At 45.0% G+C, this 20,455-nt stretch overlaps 1 protein-coding gene and 1 long non-coding RNA gene across 3 annotated transcripts in view; one reads left to right on the top strand and one right to left on the bottom strand.

The window, feature by feature from the left end:
* Nucleotides 1–20,455, top strand: part of LOC142045786 (uncharacterized) — an 82,198-nt gene that overhangs the window by 14,662 nt on the left and 47,081 nt on the right. The gene's annotated exons all lie outside the window — the stretch shown is intronic.
* Nucleotides 15,816–20,455, bottom strand: part of LRRC75A (leucine rich repeat containing 75A) — a 181,524-nt gene continuing 176,884 nt past the window's right edge. Inside the window, exon 5 of one of the 2 annotated variants that reach the window (XM_032774453.2) lies at nt 15,816–18,554. In XM_032774453.2, coding sequence (XP_032630344.1) covers nt 17,930–18,554 — 625 coding nt within the window. In that variant the 3' untranslated portion in view covers nt 15,816–17,929. The remainder of the gene's footprint in view (nt 18,555–20,455) is intronic. The other variant, XM_075059533.1, reaches the window with a different exon arrangement.

Here is a 20,455-nt window from a genome sequence, read left to right as displayed (position 1 = left end):
CCCTATGATCTTCCCCACAACAACCTGAGAGCCAAGCTGGGTTATTTCTGGCTTGTGCATCGTCATCACTAATCAAGTTCCTGCAGTTGGAACTTGTTCTAGTTTTGTTACCATATTTTTTGAGGCTAATGCACAATCAGAATAGAACCTGGCTCACTTTCCACAGCTGTGTTCGTTCTGCAGTGCTCAAAGGCATTAATATCTTGCATTAGGTCAAATGCTATTATTTACATCAGCGGGGCTTATTGATCGTGGCTATGCTGTAGGCATATTGCCACAGTGCTAACTAACCTCCCACAGTCTATACCCAAACACCTGGCTCAAGGTAAAACTTGGTATCGATTTTCCTGGAGTTGGCCTTTTTGATTCTTCTAAGGTCAGGGAAATGATAGGATATTGTAGCATACCGCAGGAACTGCTGTAACTTTTTTATTACAAACATCAGAAACTGTTAGTGTAAAATGTGCACTGATCTCTACAACTAATGAGCAGTGGCTGATTTCACTTATTCCTGCTGCTGCTACCTGCTTTCTCTATAATATAGCTCAGGGTTCAGCAACCTTTCAGAAGCGGTGTGCTGAGTCTTCATTTATTCACTCTAATTTAAGGTTTTGCATGCCAGTCATACATTTTAACATTTTTAGTAGGTCTATAATCTATAACTAAACTATTGTTGTTGTATGTAAAGTAAATAAGGTTTTTAAAATGTTTAAGCTTCATTTAAAATTAAATTAAAATGCAGAGCCACCTGGGCTGGTGGCCAGGACCTGGGCAGTGTGAGTGCCACTGAAAATCAGTTCACTACTGTGTTTTTAAGTACAAGAATATAAAATAAATAAGTTTGAGGCCTTCTCCCACTATAGACCACCTTAAAAGCATAGGACAAGCCCTTTGATTTCAAAGATAATTCCATAGATATTATTTAATCCTGAAAAGTCAGGAGAACTGTTCAACAAATGCATCTTGCCACAGGTGTCCTCTTTCAAAGGTCATTAGCTTTGACTGAATGGTGAAAAATGCTAAATTTAACATTTTATCCAGATATTTGAGAGCAATGTAGGATGTTGAGGATTAGATTTGCTCTTACCTTCTTATCCCTTTGCTTTTATATAGCTTCTTACATCCCAATACGTCAACCCTTCACAAATATAACTAACTGAAACATCTCTGTGAGTAGCATTCCCATTTTAGAGATGGGAAAATTGCAGTAGTATGTTTAAATGGCTTGCCCAAGCCTACAGGAGATCAATGCCAGAGCAGGTAGCATAGGTAGCCAGGTGCAGTGACCCACCCCCTCCATGCGATGCAGGATATGCAAAGGTGCCTCATACCCTCCCTCCTCTGCACCTCCAACAGCAAACAGTTGTGGTACTCAGGCAAATGTTGTGGGGTTATGACAACCACTGCTCTTTTGTGTATTTGCAGGTAGGGGTTTGGTAACCTCATTTCTAAGTAACCCCACAGAGGCCAAGATACTTCAAACTGGAGCTCCAGTTTAGCAGCCCCAAACGCTGGCAATTGTGCAGGTAAAGCAAGTGAATGCAAAGATATTCCATATGCGAGTCAGAGAGGGCAAAATCAGGGCAGCTTTTGGAAACCTGGCTCTTGTGTCTACATTTAAAAAAAACCAAATACTTAGACTGAGCCCATCTCTCCTTGATGTTGAACTTTGCAACATTTACCTTTCCAAGCCATCTTCTGATCAAGGGTAACGTTTCCCCAAAGTATATAAGTGATGTAAATGCCTAAGTCCCATTTACTTTCAGTGGGACTTAAGTTCTTCAGTCGTGTAGGTGGCTTTGAAAATGTCTTCCAAATAGCTTAATGATGCTCATGTCCCTGGGTTACATCAGGCCATGCTGTAAACCGGTGGAATGCAGAATTCCACTCACTCTCACACCCAGGCGGAACTTGGCCCTCTTTGTGCACATAGGCCCAAATCTTCCAGGGTACGGGAGTTAAGCGCCTAAAACCCCTTAAGGATCTGGGCCCTAGGACATGTTCATGATAAAGACTCTGAGGGGCTACATAATAATATTTGCTATTGGTGGTCATTGTCACTGTAGGTGGCCTCTGCATGATACTATAAACCTTACCTTGTGCTCCATGAATTCTGCATCCAGGCTGATGAACCCTACTGTTCATTGTCCCCTACAGCCCAATTAGCTGGTTCACAAACTTTGCTAAGTGCTAAAACTTAATTAACCTAAATGTATGTATTCAGCCAGCAACATCCCACCTAAGCTTGGCGCTATTTACCATAAACCAGGGACCACAGGGTGACGGCAGCTGCTGTACAGAGGCACAATTTTAAAAACAAGGTTTACTATTTTGTAGATCTGGGCCTAAATTCTTAATCAATATTTTTAATGAGAGGTTGTGTCAGCTCTGTTCTACTGCTGGTTTCTACTGTCACATCAGGATTGCTTTGGTTTAGGCTTGTGGGTGCTTTCCCATTTGGAAAGGCATCCAGCCATCCTTCTTTGCAGGGCTGTTGGGGTTAAATGGAGAGGATCTATTTATAAATTATAGGTTATTCTTGGGAATCTGACCCTTTACAACCTAGAGGCTTCAAAATGAGGATGGAGGTGGAGGAGAAGGCAGCCAAAACAAATCAGTACAGCCCCTCCACACTGCCAGTTTCATTACAATTTCTAATGATTCCTAAAGTTGCTGTTCCAGAGGGAATACGCACTATCCTATACAAGTGAGAGAACTCTGCAAAGCACATGTGCTCTAAGGAGTTTAGAAGGAAATTAAAATAATTATAGCACAAGAGTTTGAGGTTTTGTTTGGTTGTTTGTTTTTTTGATTGTCTTGTTTGTAAAGTAAATCCAGGAGTGTTTCCATAGCGGGTACCAACAAACAGCCATCTGCTGGCCCAGGAGACAAATCTAATTCCTCCCTTCTCAACCCAATCTCATGTTTATACAATGTGGCCATTGATTGTTGATTATAAGTGCAACAGCACCTTTCACTGGATGGTGCTAATTTACTTCTAATCAGTAGCTGATTCTAGCTGCCTGATTCCTCCTTTTACTTTTCAGTGTGGCAATACTACATTGGGAGTCTCTCCTTCTTTTAAAATTTTTATTTATTTGCTGATTGACTTCCTTTCCTGAAATCACTGTGTCCCACAAGCTTACTCTGCTAGTGGCCTCCAATGGGAGGTAAAGTTACCCAGTCAAAGCATTTGGACGAAAGGTATGTTGTCTGTAAAAAGTTTTGTGTGTCTTTTTGGTATGCTTTAGTAAATCATGCATGTTTCTGGTACCCTATAAACTGATAGGTCCTGATCCTACAAAAACACTAATGTATGTGCACTTTATGCCCGGAGGTTGTCCGACTGAAGCTAGTGTGGACCTACAGGCCCATAAAACCTACAGGTATAGGTCATCTGGGACCTATAAAACAACCAGAATGGCCAGGTTCCTGGTGATGTGCTTACAGTGTAGGTGGAGGAAACACAGGCTTGTGGCCTGACGTTTCAGACGTGCTAACCACCACAAATCCTGGGGCACCAGTGAAAATGAGGTCAGTGGCATCCCTACAGGAGCACTCAGGTAGTTGTAACTTCTCTAGGTTGCTGGTCACTTCAGCACTGTTGAGTGAAATGAGTTGCTGTTCGGTTCCGAGGGCAAGGGTCCACCCCACAAAACCCACAGCCCGTGGCTCTGTTAGCAGCTCCTCAGAGAAGCTAAGGGGGAAATAGAGACTGAATAGTCCTTCACCCCATTGCAGGTGAGGAACGAGGCACATTGAAGGACAGGGCATTGCTGAGGCACAAGCTGTGCCTGCTTTGTCAATACAGTTCTGTATCCAGTACGCACTCCCCTCCACGAGGACAGGCTTGGGGCCAGGCAGATCTCATGACGTGTTTCACCCCAGAAGCGAGCCAGGGAGATGAAGTAAAGTAGACAAGAAAGCAGGAGTGAGGACCTACAGCTGTGTGGGAGGCCTAGGCTTCCAAGGCCTGATTCTGCTTTCTCTTGCCCTGCTGTGAGTCAGGAGTAACTCGGCTGAAATTATTGGTGCACGTGATCAGATTTAGTTCAGCACATGCGCTGCCTGTCTCTCTCTGTTTCCCTCAGCGTCTCAGCTGCTTTACAGCATACAGTGTGTTTATACCCCGTGCTAGGAAAAACCACGGGGCCCACCCTGTCATCCTGGAGATGGGACACTGGCTTTTGTCACCTCTGCTCAGGTTACTGCACAGGGTGGCTGCACCGGGGGCAGTGTGATTGCTGTTGAGTGGCCAAAGGATACCATGTCTACGCCTTACTTAGCCAGTCCCTGGCCCGGAGAGAAGGCATACTGTGTCTGTGACGTGCCCAATGGGACCCTGAGCTCAGGTCGTTTTGATGAGCACAGCGATATGGAAGAGCAATAATGTACTAGCTCCCTGTTGGTGTGCAATTAGTGTCCAGAGTTTTAGATTCTATCCCGCAAAGCATTGAATGGACTGAGTACCCAGCACCTGTGTGCCAGCCCGGGATCAGAGATGGAAGGAGACTCTGGGTCGGGAAGCACTGTAGGGGAAGATGACTGGTACAGACAGTCCTTCTGCCTCGGTAGCACTGGGTCTCTGTAACAAACGTTGGACACCACTAGAAATATCCTGGATTTGGCTTCATTTATGTGCTACACCCTTCATGTTTGCATGCAGTGATGTGGCTAGAAAAAGCACCCAGTCCTGGGTGCCGGAGCAGAATTGTTCCCTGCTGCATATTCCCTCAGCCAGCCAGCCAGAATTTTCAGAAGGGCTCAGCACCCTGAGTTAGGGCCAGATTTTTTTTAACCAACTCTGCTCTCGTTTAAGTACCAAAGTAAGGGGTGAAAATTTTAAAAGGTGTCCACGCTTTGGGTGCTGAGCTTTTTTGAAAATCTGGCCATAAGTGTCATCTTGGGAACTGCTAGGAGCTTCTGAAAACACCGATCTCAATTGTGGCTGCTGAGCCCTTGAAAATCTTTCCCTGTGTTCCTTTGAAAGCCCGGCTCTCAGTGTAAAGTGGTAGAGTTTCCATTGCATGAGGCTGTACAGGGCGGTGGATGTTAAATCTATTTTGCTATTTGTCCTTTAGAATTGAATGCCAAATGGCTGGAAAGAGCCCACTATGTCTGTTCCAGATGGGCATAGACTCAAATGTTTTATCTGAATTTCACTAAGCTCTGGATAAGTGTAGGAACAGTAATAGCATTTGTAATGAGGAGCAGTCCAGTGTCCTGCCTCCTTGTAATAAAATGGGCAAGAAGGGAGGAAGCACAGGGCTGATACTAAGATGATCTGTGTTCAGTTCCTGTCTTTGCACAGGGTCTGAGAGACCCTTGACAGGTCACTTAGGTGCTTTTAAAAGTTATACCCTAAGTTGCATTGACTTTCACTAGGCTGTAGGCTGCTAAATCACTTAGGTGATTTTAAAAAATATTCCCTTAATCTTTCGATGGTTCAGTCCCTCATCTGTAAAATGGGAATATTATTTCATGTGTCTTCTCTGTCTGTTTTGATTATAAGTCCTTTGGGGCAGGAGCTTTTTCTTACTTTGCATGGGGACCAGCACAAAAAATTTCCGTTGTGGCAGCTAGATGCTTCTGCAATACATTAACAGCAACTATTTGTATTTAAAATCCAGAGTGGGACACTCACACTAGGATGCAAAATCAATCCCATTGGATTAGTGTGGTATGGCTTTTCTCCTCCTCCTTCCCAACCCTCATCCCCCTCACATTTTATTTCATCGCTTACCTTGCAGCAGGGAGGGAAGAAGTTATTTCTGAGAAGTATTTCACTTCCCCAGCACACCCACACCCACCAGGTCTCCCTGAACCTTTTTTATATTCGCCCATTTCCACATCACACTTGCACTTTCTGAGCTTCAGTAACTTTGTCAATGTGTCTGGTCTGACCATGTTCATTTCCATCCCGGCTTCATTTGGCCATTTGGGGTCAGCGCCTCCTTAATCTGGACCTTTTTTTTTTTTTTTTTATGAATAACTTGTGTTTTCATAACTACCATTGCCAGCTCTCACTTCCTTACTGCTCCTAGTCTCCCAGAAATTTAACCCTTATTTTAAACACATCTTAACATGCAGGAAAAAAAATGGCCCAGTTTTGCAAACCCTACCCTGAGGAATCCTATTGAAATGAGTCCTTTGGGGTTTACAGCAGCAAACTTTTTTTATTTAATGTCTTCATAATTCCTTGTCTACTGGTTTTAATTCCCTTAGAGTTGATTCTTCAGAGGGAGTGCACAGAGAGAATTCCAATTACATTCTCACTGCTGAAGGGATCTTTTTTTTTTTTCCTGTAGAATTATTTCTCTCCTGCTCATGCACAGCCTTACAGTTGGTTGAGATAACTAACCACATTATACTCAGATTTATTATGGTGCCTTTTATTTTATTAGATGTTTTCGGGGTGTGTGAGGGGGAGTTCTTCTCTCTTCTACACAATAAATGACCTCAATCCACTTTAACTTTCATATTCTGAAAGCAGTGATTTTCTGTACTGGAATCGCTCTCTCAAAGCTATTGCAAATCACAGGACCCAAATATTCAAAAATTCTCAGCCTGCTACATAATCTGACTTGTTGTTGTTGTTTTCTGGATGACAAACCGCAAAAGGAAATGCTCCGCTATCTTCAAAACCACGCTCCTTCCATACTGATACCACAGAACAGACATAATTGTTTCCCAGAGAATCGACTAGCTAATTAACTTAATCCATGTTGTGAGCAAAAGGAAGCCGATAAACTAATAACGCCTTGTTTCCAAACAGTTTTCAGACTGGTCTATTTATACACACAGCTAGGGCTATGATTTTTTTACTAAAATAACTAAATTTGGTACAACCCCATGTGTGGACATAGTTATTCTGCTGTAAAGGCCCCTTTATGCTGATAAAATCCCCACTCCCGGTATGGATGTAGTCAGTGTACAATTTTTGTGCATAGACAAGGCTTAAGAAAAATGCCCTGGTCTCCTTTTGGAGCTTTTTCCATTTTTGCTTTAATCCTGTTGCCTGACCTTGTATACTAAGCAGTTTGAGGTCAGATCTGTCAGTGTTTGTGTGGTTGACCTCCATGAGAGATACTGGTGGAGCAATATGGTGTACTTACTCTTTTCTCTCTTGATTCAGTATTAATCCAATGTCCCCATATAGCGTTGAGGATGCTGTGGGTGCCCTCCTTCGGGACTGACCGCTGCTGGGCTTTATTATCCCCATATTGCAGATGGAGAAAACCGATGTGGAGATAAGTGCTCCATGTTGCACAGCAAATTTGTGGCAGAGCAGGGAATAGAACCCAAGAGTCTTGTGGTTAAGCCCTGTGCATTAGCCTATGCTTGCCCCTCCCACCCTTTCATAAAGGTGTTTAAATAAATGCAAAGTATCTTTTTATTTCTTTGTATTGCAGCCCTAGACACCCCAGCTGCACCCTAAACTGAGACGGAGGCCCAGTTGTGTAGATGCTGTACAAATATATAGTGAAGCAGTGAGTTAACCCATGAAATCTGTAATCGTATACAAGACTTTAAATCCAAGCAGGAAGGATGGTCTAATGATTAAGGCCTGGGACTAGGGAAACCTGGGTTCAAATCCCTACATTACCTCAGACTTCCAGCAGGACTTTGGGCAAGGGATGGTTGCTCTGGGCCTCAATTCCACATCCGTAAAACAGGACTGGCCTACCTCACAGGGTGTTGTGGAGATAAGTACGTTACAGACTGTGTGGTGCTGAGGCACCATAGTAATGAGGGGCAGAGGAAGTATCTGAGATAGAAAAAGGAACTGCAGTTTCCTGTATTTTAAGACTGAATTGTGAACTATCTAAGCAAGGTCAAGAGAGACTGGAAAGTGTATAATAATTCAGCAGCTCTAAGAGGTGAGAGGAGCAGAGTCAAGGAGGAAGACGGTGAGAGACGCCTAACTAAAGCTGCTGTGAAGAAGGATGTTTGATCTGACACTGCTATTTTATTGCAAGACTCATGGCCCAATGCTGCTCCTGGACCTCTGCCACATTCATCAAAAGGATTTTATTTTATTTGTGGTGTTGCCTGCCAAGAAATCAGACAGTCCAGCTGAGAGTTTCTTCCAGGGCTTTGCTCTTTCAGTCGTTTTATCATTCTGAGCAGAGCCAGAGAAGTCTGGGTTGTTTTTTTTTTACCTTCTTGGCTTAGCTTTAAACTGCCTGTCAATCCTACAGCTCTGCAGAAAGAGGGCTTAGAAAGCAGCCTGCTCTGATCTCAAGGATCCCATTTTGATTTCCTAGTAGCCTTTCCCTAAAGCTATTGACTGTCAGTCCTTCACCCCCAGCTGAAGGACCCAGCTGCATTTGTTTAACCAAAGATGTGTCTGAACCAGCTAGGGAACCGCAAGACTTAAACCATTCTGGAATGTTTTAGTCAGCCCTATAATCTGCCCTTCAATATTGTGCTTATCACAGGATGTGGTGGGAGAGCGGGTCAGGCCTTCAGCTGATGCAAATAGAGGTGGCTCCATTGATGTCTACCCCAACTGAGAATCTGGCTAATTGTGTTTCTCATTTTTGAGATGAGAGAGCCCCAGAAGGAAGGCAGGATTTGTGTAAGGCTTCTCAATACCCTTTGGGGGAATGGGTTTAGGGCTTGATCCAAAGCCCCTTGAAGTCAGAGGGAGAAATGGGTTTTGGTTCAGTCACTTGGTTGGGCATTTTTTGACTAACTTTAGTTACCAGTAGGGCTCTACCCCTGTATCCTATACACAAAGATCTCTCCTTTCATGCTGAGACCCATCCTCTGGGTAGTCTGTCGCATTGCTTCATACTGTAAGCAGCTAGCCTGCTTTTTGCTCTGGCATGGGAAGGGAGAGTGTGAGCATTGGAGTATGAAACAGAGTGGATGGGAGGGATAGTCTTACGATGTGAAAGGCGAGGAATGAAGCAAAGGCCGACAGAGACCTGGGAGGCCTCAGCTGAGAGAAGAACTAGCAGACAGAGAGACCAGGAAGGCAGCAAAAGAGAAGAGCAGTCTGGGTTCAGCAATGCTGCTTCGACGCTTTTCATTGTCAGAGCTTCAAAACAACTTACCAGCTAATCCCCAACACAGCCGTGGGGAGAAGGTAGACAGTGTTATCCCCATCTCACAGAGAAGGAGAACTGAGGGAGAGCCCAAGTGATGGTGTAGTGTGGGACTGGGAGGTGACGTCTGATGGGAATGCTATACCTGCTCAAGTATATTGGACTGCTGCTGGCTAGAGGCCTGATCCAAAGCCGGTTGAAATCATTGGGAGTCTTTCCATTTACCTCAGTGGACTTTGGATGAGACCCTAGTAGTTGCAGCTAACAGAAGATAAACCCCTTAATGCAGTACTCAGTTAGCTAGGAGCAGTAGGGTCAAGTGCTCATGGCTCATGCTTGGAAAACTGCTGGGCAGTTGAATTCTATTTCTGAGTATGGGTCTGGAGCCCCGGATGGCCACACTATGTGGCATAATAACAATGAAGTACTGAGTGGCCATGGAGTCCCTATAGTTTGCCAAAGCTGCAGGTGGAGTCAGTGTCAATGATGAGAATAGAACAGGGGAGTTTCTGGCTAATAGTCCTCTGCTCAGGCTGTTAAATAGGCATTTCTGTAGTGAGGAGTGATCCAGAGGACCCTTGGGCATGCTCTGTAATGGGGGGCAGAGACCTCTGCCCACTTCACATTCCCTGCAAAACACATCAACTCACAGAACAGCTTTGCAGAGCTGCTGCTGTTCCTCATAGGAGCTGGGGAGAGAGGGCATTACTGAGTCCTGTGGGAAAATTGAACAGGATCCATGCTTTTAATGAAAGCGAGCAAGCCCTGAAGCCAAGCCGCTCAGCTGAACTCCATTCTCTCAGCCACCAGCAGCACCAGAAACTGGCAGAGCCAGCACCCATTCGTGGCTGCAGAGGGAAGGAGGATGAGCTACTTCCACAGAGGTACCTCCATAGGTTTTTAAGCATAGCAATGACCAGTCATTCATCTAGTCTGCCCTGCCTTTTATTTGCATTGATGAGTCTTGTCTGTGCATAGCACGAGGGAAATCATGGAGGAGGAGACTCTAAAACAGTGACTAAAGGGACCAGTGAGACAGCAGAGGGATGGAGTAGATCATGGGGTCCCAACATGGAGTCTGGGAGCGCTCTCCCTTTCTCATTGGCCATGAGCGGGTAAGGGAAAGAGTGGGCAGAAATGTTAGCTCAGGGGTGTGGTGTGCCAAGTTCTCATTTATTCACTCTAATTTAAGGTTTCACGTGCCAGTAATACATTTTAAGGTTCTTAGAAGATCTCTTTCTATAAGTCTATAATATATAACTAAACTATTGTTGTATGTAAAGTAAATAAGGTTTTTAAAATGTTTAAGAAGTGTCATTTAAAATTAAATTAAAATGCAGAGTCCCCCAGACCAGTGGCCAGGACCCGGGCAGTGTGAGTGCCACAGAAAATCAGCTCGCGTGCCGCCTTCGGCACCTGTGCCATAGGTTGCCTACCCCTGGACTAAATGGGTGGATATTATTCTATTCTGCATGTGCGCCAGTAGGGTCTTGCGAGATTTTAGTGTTGTGCTGATTTGTAAGTTAACTCACCCCCTTACCCCAGCCGGGGTAAAACACCTTTAAAAGAGACAGCAAGTGATCATGAAACAAAAATGCCCAAATGCCTGGGATAGAGACGAGATCGATCATGGGCACTTGTGGCCATAAATGGATTCTGACTGTTGTTGCAAAACCCTGAGCCAGCAAGGAGCCCTTTGAACAGGGAATTTAGAGGCATCATTTGGCCATTGCTGAGACACAGAGAGAATTTACATGGAGGAGTGCAATGCACTATGAATCTTCTGTAGCAAAATAAAAGACCATACTTAATCAAAATGTTAAATAAACTCGATTGCCTTTGGATATATTGTAATGAACTTTCCAGTAACACCCAGTGTCTTGGATCTGTGTCAAAATCTAGCGCTCGCTCGCGCTCTCTCTCAATCTGCCTGAATACTCTCTCACATTTGAGTGAGCACAAACTGTCTGTCTTCCCCACTACCTTTTGTTCCTAGATGTATGCATGTCCCCTTTGCCACCTCACTTCTAGCCCAGCTGACAGGGCCAGGACATTGATCACTTCAATTCCATGGTCCACTCACACAGGAATAAGGCAGTGTTTTCATATAAAATAACCCCGATGAATCTCCTCTACTGAGCTACTTTTCCTTCCCTAGTGGAAAACTAGCCTGTTCCTTTTCTCCAGTTCACGTAACTCCACCCTCTCCAGGGGAGCTCAAGGCATACCATCTGAGGAGAGTCAGGTCCTACCTGTTTGGTGTCAAACCAAGCAGACCCAATGTTTGTCTTAAAATCTCTAGGAAGTGGCTTGAGCTCCTTGCTGTTGGGTATGCGTGCTGCCTCTGGCTGTCCTCGTGCCAAGCTGCGATAATACCGCATTTCACAATTCCTGCCAGGAGCAATTTTTCCTTCTCCACAGCAGATACCTTATCTCCTTTTCCATGTTGCTTCTCTCCAGCAGTTTGTCTGATAACTAAGAATACTGAAAGTGATACACAAGCTGGGCTAATATTAAAAAATAGGAACTGGCAGAAAATTCGAATGCACGTTAGGAACACAGCAGGGGCAGCGATGCTTCTGGAACACAGTGTTTATCTTTTGAGGGTTATATGGCACTATGCCCTTATTAACTCTCTCTGTACTCTGCTTTAACAGAGAGCCATATTTCCTGAGTGCTCATCAAAAAAAATCTCTAATTAGTCTGCGTAAGTGATATTCCTTCTGTCACTTGAATGAGCTATGAACTACTTGGGTGTCTTGTGTTTAGGCTGCTCTAAGACAGCTGCAACATTCTTCACTAGAAGCGACTGCATTTCAGTGATGAATTAAGTTATTTAACCCTAAGGGCTACTGGGAGTCTCCCCCGTCTGCCGCTGGTCACAACTTTATCTTGGGCATGGGGGAAAAGAAATCGCAGCCTCTAGCTGACGTAGCTATGCCAGCAGGGTCGGGGGATAGAGAGGAATGCCCCATGCTGCCAGCAGTGTTCATTGGCATAGCTAATAACATCTGGGGTTGGGGTGGAAATATACTGGCCTGAGAACTCCTTTTGTTGGCTTACACTGCATTGCCACTAGGGGGCGCTGCAGCTACAGCTATATTGGTGCAGCCTTGGTAGTGTGGACAGGTCCTGAGTTAGGCACTTCTGAAAATTTTACCCTGAGCTCTAGCCTACCATTGTGAAAGAGCTGGTTGCACCCTCATTTCACAGAGGGTGAAACTGAGGCACGGAGCAGTGACTTGCTCAAGGTAGAACCCATCTCTCCTAACCCCCAGCCTTACAGCTTAGAAACAAGCCCTGCCTCCAGGGCCGGTTCCAGCGTTTTTGCTGCCCCAATCGGCGGCACTTCAGGGGCAGCTCTACCGCCGCCGCTTCATTATATTCTTCAACAGCAATTCGGCGGCAGGCCCTTCCCTCCGAGAGAGATGGATGGACCCGCCACCGAAGACCCGGACGTGCCTCCCCTTTCCGTTAGCGCCCGCCCCCCCACCTGCTTGCTGTGCTGGTGCCTGAAGCCAGCCCTGCCTGCATTTCCTTGCACAGATTTTCTTTCTGCTGTGTTTTCCCTTGCAAATATGTTTGGGTTCAGTCCGAGAGAAAGGAGGACTGACTCAGCGATGTGTGTGATACGTCCTGGAAGCTTCATTATATGCTGTACAAAGATGCTATTGTCCCCTTGAAGGCAGAAGTGTACTGCTATGCAAGCAATCTGAATTGTAAAAGGCTGTGTGGACAGATAACCCAGCACCTGTTCACTGTGATATGGGAAGTAAGAAAGTTTACCTGGGTGGCAGGCTTACTCTGTAGGTGTTTGTTCCTAGGATTGTTATAATTAGTGTGTGTTTGCTCAAAGCTCTGTGCTGGAACGCTTTACAAGCAGACCTGCTGAGCCCTGATACACCAGCTCCATTTCAATAGCAGCAACTACAGCACAGCCAACGTAAACAGGACTTGTTGACCGCAAAAGGCTAGGATTCTGTTTGGGTTTTAAAAGAAAACCACACCCAGCTGTGCTGGGCCTGATCTCTCTGGTGTGTAAGTCAGTTGGAATGCTGCCCTCTATGCCATTAGAGTGAAATGGGCAAGCTCAGACTAAAGGGCCTCTGAAACCCGTGCCAAATCCTGGTGTTACGCTGGTGCACCTCTGGCTATACCTCAGTGTAAGTGAGGTGCAAATAGACATCCTACCATGGCTGCAAATACAGCTATTTTGTTTGCTGGCACCTAGCATGCATTTATTGTCCACATAGTGCTGTGCGTCAGCAGAGTGCTAGAGCCAAGTATCACTACCCCGGAGAGTTTCTGTCGTCAGCTGAGCTTGCTGAATCTTGGCTGGGGGGGAGCCAAATGCCAGTTCAGTTGTGATCAAGCCTGTGAACACAGGCTATACAGTAGCGTCGCTCCCCATCAACTCCTCTGCCAGTAACAAGGGGCGACTTGCACAAAGATCAAGGAGGGACTATGGCCCTTATGTGGAAACCAGCATTCTCATAAGTAAGATTGCTCTGGTGTGCACGATACGTCAAGGAGCAATGCTGTTTGTGTGTGCACAACGATCCCATTGGCACAGCATTGTAGTAATGGGCGGGGTTGGGGGTGGTGCAGCCCAGCTCAAGGAAACTTGCTCGAGCTAGTGGTCCCTGAGGCTGTACCTGTCCGAGACACACGCAGGCTGGCTAGCCCATCCCCCTGCTTGCACTGCCACAGCTGCACTCTAGTCTCAGTGTGTTTAGCCAGCACGAGTGTGTCTCCTTGAGCTGGGAATCCCAGCTCCACGTGCATGTGTACCTACAGTATATTGCTCATGTAAATGCCCTGAAAACGTGGCTCCTATGCTGTTAGTGTTACGGTTTAGAGTTAATGCAGTAGCGTGAATGGGCAGTTCACATTTCCTGGGCTGCTTCCAAGTTCTGGACTGGTTTTGCACCAGTTTATACTCTGTCATTGTTTAGTTGCATAAAGGCTGCATATGCATATTATATTATTTATCCTTTTAGAATGAAAGCGTCTAGGCCGTAGAATCAAAACAGGCAACTGACTGCACAAACCACAGCGAAAAACTGCACTGGTAGGCTCACGAGAGACACAAGGGGCTTGGGGCCATGAGCACTTCTGAAATCATGCTAGGGGAGTCTTGCACTGTCTCTTACTGGCACTGCTTTCTCTGCCTTTAACGTTAGGACTAGAAATCTTGCTGCCTGGGGAAGCCCTGTCTTCAGGGGACTGACACAAACCACTCCCTCGCTCTTACAGGGCCTGAAATGTTGTATACATTTAACACCCGCAACCTGCCTGTCATAAATAGATAGGTAAGGTAAGGGTTAAGTTTCTTTTACCTGGAAAGGGTAACCAAACACCTGACCAGAGGACCAATCAGAGAACTGGATGTTTAAAGTCCGGTTGCAAGGGAATTTGTATTACGCCGCGTCTTTTTGTTTCTGGGCTATGAAGTAAACAGTTTCCTCCTAACTCTCTCTTAATACTTTATAAACATCTGACTGAGACAATAGGAGCCAAGGTAGATCGGCTAATTGCATGATCGTTTGGTGGTGTTTCACATGTATGTTGATTTGTTGGACTGGTTTAATTGGGCTATCTTTTAATCAGACTGTTTCTTACATTCTTCTTATAAGCAGAGCCTGTATTGATTTTTTTATGCAAGATTATTGTTTTACTATTTCTTTCTTTTTTATATACCTTTTTCTTTTAAACTTGATGGAAGCTTCATTTTAGTAAGGCAGAGGAAAGTTGAACGCCTCTGTTTACGGTACCTGTTCTCTCAACGCGCCAGACTGGAGCGCGGGAAGGCAAGCCAAGGCTGTTGGGCATTCTTGACATCTCCAATTGTCACTGAGAGTTAAGAACGCGTATCTCTTGGGACGCAGAGAACGGTTTCTTGATTACTCGCAGGCTCGCCAAGAGCAAGCCTGGGAGGAGGCGCGGAGAAGGGATTTTTTCGCCCTGCTTTAGCCTTCCAAGGGAGTTGGAATCTGGATGTCCTCCAGGAAGGGTTGGGGACACCAGAGAGAGGAAAGAGGGGGGTCAGGCTCTCTAATTAAATTCCTGACCTGGTGGCAGCCCAAATACCCAAGCTGGTAGTGAGCTTGGGGGAGTTTCAGGTAAGCCCCCAGACTTTTGGACGCAAAAGTCCACGTTTGGGACAGGACCAGATTGTGGACGCTAAAGTCCAGGCCTGGGACTGGGAGGCTAGATTACCACACTGCCACTGTCACAAGGAAGGTTCTCGCCAGTGTTGGGTCAGAATTTGCTAACGCTTGATGAACCTTCCCCTGTTGGCAGCAGCAGCATGGTGGTCTTGTGAAGTAAGCACCACTCTGGGCCAAATGCAGCAGTGACATAAGTAAGCGCAACTCCCGTGACGATGAAGGTGCTTTTCTGTATCTTAGAGACGTATTCTCATTTCACGTTCAAACGAGATGTGGCGCTTTGCCAATGGGCAGGCAGTGCAAAGAGTCCAGTTGGGCTCTTACGCGGGTGTCAGTAGATTTACAACAGTATAAATCCCATGTGAGAGAGCAGAATCAGCCCAGAAGTATTATTGTTAAGTGAGGTATGTGCCTACCATTTGTTTAGTGGAGAAATACTGTAGTATCTGTGATCTGCATTCATAAAGCACCTACCCATGTATCTTGAAAGGGAAAGATTTTCCAGTGAGGCAGCTATTCTGGGCTTTGCTGCTGTGAACTGTGGTCCCAGTAGGGTGAAGCCTGTAATAAATGGAAACTCAAGACAAGGTCTCTATTAAACACTGTCATTTTATTTTGATTATGGATAGATCCTTTACTGCAAACAGAAAAAGTTTATTCACTGCAAAGTTTTTATGCCTGGTGAAAAGAATGAGCAGTTAGAAAAACAATGTTAGATACATGCAAATCGGAATGAATTTTGCCAGCTGTATTTAAACAAGTAGCAGAATCTCTTATAAAGTATTTTCTTGCATGTGGAAGGGAAGCAGATTGGGAGTGTAGCAATGTTATGGGGCTAGTGCCAAAGGGAAGTTTGAAAATTCTCTGAATGTGTCTGTACCTGTAGATGAAGCCAGAAGAGTTGTCACTCACACCTGAGCCAAGGAGATGATGCTGTAAAGCTATTCAAAGAACAGGACGCAAACAGAAAGCCATATAGCTACATTTCATGCCGGGAAATCAGGTTTGGTCCTTTAAATGTACTGAAATGCTCTAGAAAGATGAGTCTCCCTGCAAATTCCAGCTCCAACCCTCCCTGAACTTTGGGGAAGACAGGATCCAGGTGCAAAGCCAGTAGTGCAGGTCCCATCTCCATTTGCTATCAGAAATTGAAAACCGTTTCTCTTCTAAAAATACCAGAAACAAAGCACTTCTGGTCATTGGGAGTAGGACAGTCAAGTAACTTAAAAGACCGGCACAGACCTTATGGGTCTTCAGTTGGCTTGTGCCTGGCCACCCCAGAATGGCAGTGTATTAAAAAATTTCCCCAGGAAAACGTTTGTTCATTTTTCTTCTATAAACATTCCATATTGTAATAAATACTTGTTAGGAACAGCTCTGTCTCTTTTACATGTATCAGAGATGGGCCTGAAACAAACTGTCGAATTCAAACTTTGCAGATGGTCCCAACTTCTGCTCTCAGTTACAGGGAGGTAAACTCCAAGTAACTTCACTGAAAGCAATGGAGTTATTTACAGTAGGGGGAGTGGTAGCCCAACTCTAGCACCAAATGTGCTCTCATACTGGACATCTTGCTGCTCCAACTCCTGTGAGGCCAGAGAGTGAGGCTATGTCTACACTACCCGCCGTACCGGCGGGTTACAATCGATTGCTCGGGGATCGATATATCGCGTCTCATCTAGACGCGATATATCGATCCCCGAGCGCGCTTATATCGATTCCGGAACTCCTCCGACCCCAACAAAGTTCCGGAATCGACAGGGGGAGCCGCGGACATCAATCCCGCGCAGTGAGGATGGGTGAGTAATCCGATCTTAGATATTCGACTTCAGCTACGTTATTCACATAGCTGAAGTTGCGTATCTAAGATCGATTTTTTTTTTTTATTTTATTTTATTTTTTTTCCCTGTAGTGTAGACCAGCCCTGAGACAGCCTTTCTAGATTCCAAAGGGTGGTGGTAAGGAGCAAGAATTTGCAGTGGAAATTCAGCTCTGTACATATGCCCAGTCCAACAACTATATGCCAATTAAAACAAGTCCTACGGGGCACATTCTCCTTGTGCTGACCCCTCTGCACAGGAGGTGAATTTCATCCTTATTGGCTGGTGCAGGGAAATATTCCCTGGCTGTTTTGTCACTGACCAAGGATGCTACTCTTCAATGTGTTTGAATTCAGAGTGGGATAGGTTTAATTTGGTCTCCGCAAGAGTCTTCCTTAGGGTGGCAGCCATTTACCCATAGTTTACAAGAGAGAGAACTTTAAAACCAAGATTTTGCTAGATTCAGTAAGAATGATTTCGTCTCAAAACAGAGACCTCTTGCAAATTCTGTTTGCTGTTTTCTTCTCCTTTTGTGCTATTTAAGGAACTGGCATTACAATACCTTGGCGATATAGATTTTATTTTTAATTTTTGTGAGAGAGAGAGATAAAAAGCACAGCTCCTTGCTAATGTTTAAAAATATGTGGCCAGCTTTATAAAAGGTAAGTATACAACTTGATCACATTTTTATATTCTCTATGAAACGAAATCGGTTGACATTCATATGATGAGAGGAAACTGAGGCAACAGTCTAAAGTCTCAAAGCATTGATTGTGTAGACATCTGAACATGTAAATCAACACTTAATAAGAACCTTCATAGGTGAGGTGTCAGTTTTAAAGTGTCTCTTTTCAAAGTATCCAGCCACCTGACACACAGCTGAACATCATGTCTGAGCTGCCTCACAAGCAGGTTCCTGCTCAGAGTCACATTTATTTGTCAGCGTCCCAATCTCAATTGTTCTCTCTGTCATCAGCCGTCCGGTGCCTGCATTGTTGATCTTGTCAGGTTGGTTTTCATCTTCGTCGGCTGAGCACAGATCCTCTTGACTCTCCGCCAGGCCCTCTTGGCTTTCCAAGTCACTCATCTGGCCCTCCCCGAACTCCAGAATGGTTGGCAGGTTGCCTTGCTTGGGACATCGTTTCTTGAGGCTGACCAAAAAGGGCTGCGGCAAAGAAAAGATATCCACGTTGTTGCCCAGATCAATCCATGTCACGCTGGAGAACTTCTTGGGGTCTTTCAGTGTTTCTGTCAGGTCCCGAAGGATTGCTTTGGTGAGCCTGTTGCCATTCAGGGAGAGTGTGGTGAGGTGAGGCAGGGCACTGAGGATGGGCAGAAGGTGAAGGAACATCTCGTCAGTCAGCTCTGTGAAGCACAGCTCCACATTGTCAATGTGCTCTGAGCTGTGCTGGAGGTATGCGATGATGCGGTCCAAATCCTTCAGTGTCAGAGAGATGCCAGAGAGATCTACTGTGTTGTTCGGAGGCGTCCCCACCAGGATAGCTTTCAAGCTGCAGAGAAACACAACGACAGACAAACGGTTAACATGGGCACTCATCATTTTGCTAATAAGCATCACTTCTTGTGTGCAGGCTGCTTTGTGAGAGACAGTGCAATGACTCATTCAAACAGGATACATAACTGCTGGCAACCCCTCTCTGTCAGGCCTGGATTTTTTAATCCAATTTTGTGTGCAGGCTTAAAGATGGATGGCAGCCAAAACCAATGTATTCGAAGATTGTTGCTGCCTCTTGTTTCAATTACAAGCCTAAGGAAGCTTTCTTCTGGGAGTCCCTTGCAAGGTCCTGGAGGTGAACGTTCAACTGCTTTTAAAATGACAAAAATGGAAAGACTATGAAGCATTTGACCAGAAAAACAGGAATTTTCGCTTAAGAAGTGCCAAGCATGAAAATTGTCACTCATCTGTACATTGCAGAGCACTTCGTCAAGGGGAATAAGCTTTGCTCTGTTTTACAGGTGGGGAAACTGAGGCACAGAGCAAAGGCATGGTAGAGGCAGATCTAAAAGCTAGATGTCCTGACTCCATAAACCACTAGAAGTACTAAATTGAACAATAACTACTATTAATCATCTTTTGACTATGGTGATGAACACTATAGAAAAACCGTAGGTAGATAAATTAGTCTCATGATGCTCCTGTGGATGCTGATAAGCATCTCTGCCAGATTGGAGTTTAAAAGCAATGTTGATCTTTATAAGTGCTGCAAGGGATCTAGCTGTGTCAGTAGCTGAGGCCTTAACACGAATGAATTAGGAGGCTGAGGGAGTTCTATCAGTGTTAATCACTTGAGAAGTATTAGCTAAGTTGGCACATCTGCCACAATGATAGTGCCAAATCAAGCCACTGTGCATATGGCTTTGATATTCATCCCATTCTGAGCTAAAGAACAGGTTTTTTTCGAATTTGCCATTGACATTGCTGGTGTTGCCAGCTTCACATTTTGTCTTTAATTACCTAAGGCCTCTGTTCATGACTTGCTGTGTAAATTGAAGCGTAAACCCTTACCCTGGCATTTTTAGACTACGAACAATGACTCAAGGGGTCTACACTGTGCAAAACAAGTGTTCTGAACTTGCAATATCTAACGTGTGTGTGAAGAATAGCAGTGAATATACAGCAGCTCTGTTGAACTCCACTTGAGAGAGAGCCTACAGGTGAGGCTGGGATTGAACCTAAGCTTCTGTGTCCTTACTGTTGTTTGAACCTGAGTTAACTAACAAGTCTTTTATTGGCGGGGTCAGACGTTCCCTGAACACTGAAAGGCAGTTTGGAACTCCCTTTGGTAGAAGAACTAGTAACTGCATCCACTCTAGTTCCATTTACTCTCAAAACCATGAGTTTAAATGAGCCCATCTCAGTTACCTTTACTTTCCTTGGCCCGGAATGCGATACTGAGGGCTGCAGAAGTTAGGGCCTTTCTATTCAATGAGACATTGGGGTAACTTGGTCTGCTGGTGATAAAGAATATAATGCTTTAATTCACTGGCAGCACAAGTCAGCGTGCCCCCTTGCAACATGATGCATGTGCCGGGGAACACTACACTAGAGTTTCCTGGGTGGTGTGGAAGAACCTATGAAACTCTTCCTCCTTTAAGAAAAAATGTACTTTCTCCATAATATTTTTATATAGTCTGTTCCTTACCTAAGTCTCTCAGTGGGGACTGTGGCATTTAGAAAGCTACTTGACTAATCAGTTGGTTGAAACCCCAATATCTCACTGAGCAGAAGGCTGCAAACTCCTACAGCCCTTGCTAAACTCCACTAAAACATTTCATTCTGACACAGGTGAATAGTTCCTTTTGGGCAGCAATGCCTTGGGGTGCACTTCCAAAGTTAACAGGAGGAATTCTAGATATCCGTGATGCTATTTGTGCCTTTATGCCGTTGACT

This window comes from Chelonoidis abingdonii, chromosome 20, assembly GCF_003597395.2.
Source record: "Chelonoidis abingdonii isolate Lonesome George chromosome 20, CheloAbing_2.0, whole genome shotgun sequence".
NCBI lineage: Eukaryota > Metazoa > Chordata > Testudines > Testudinidae > Chelonoidis > Chelonoidis abingdonii.
The sequence above is the reverse complement of the archived record's forward strand: the minus strand, read 5'-3'. Positions and strand labels throughout refer to the sequence as shown.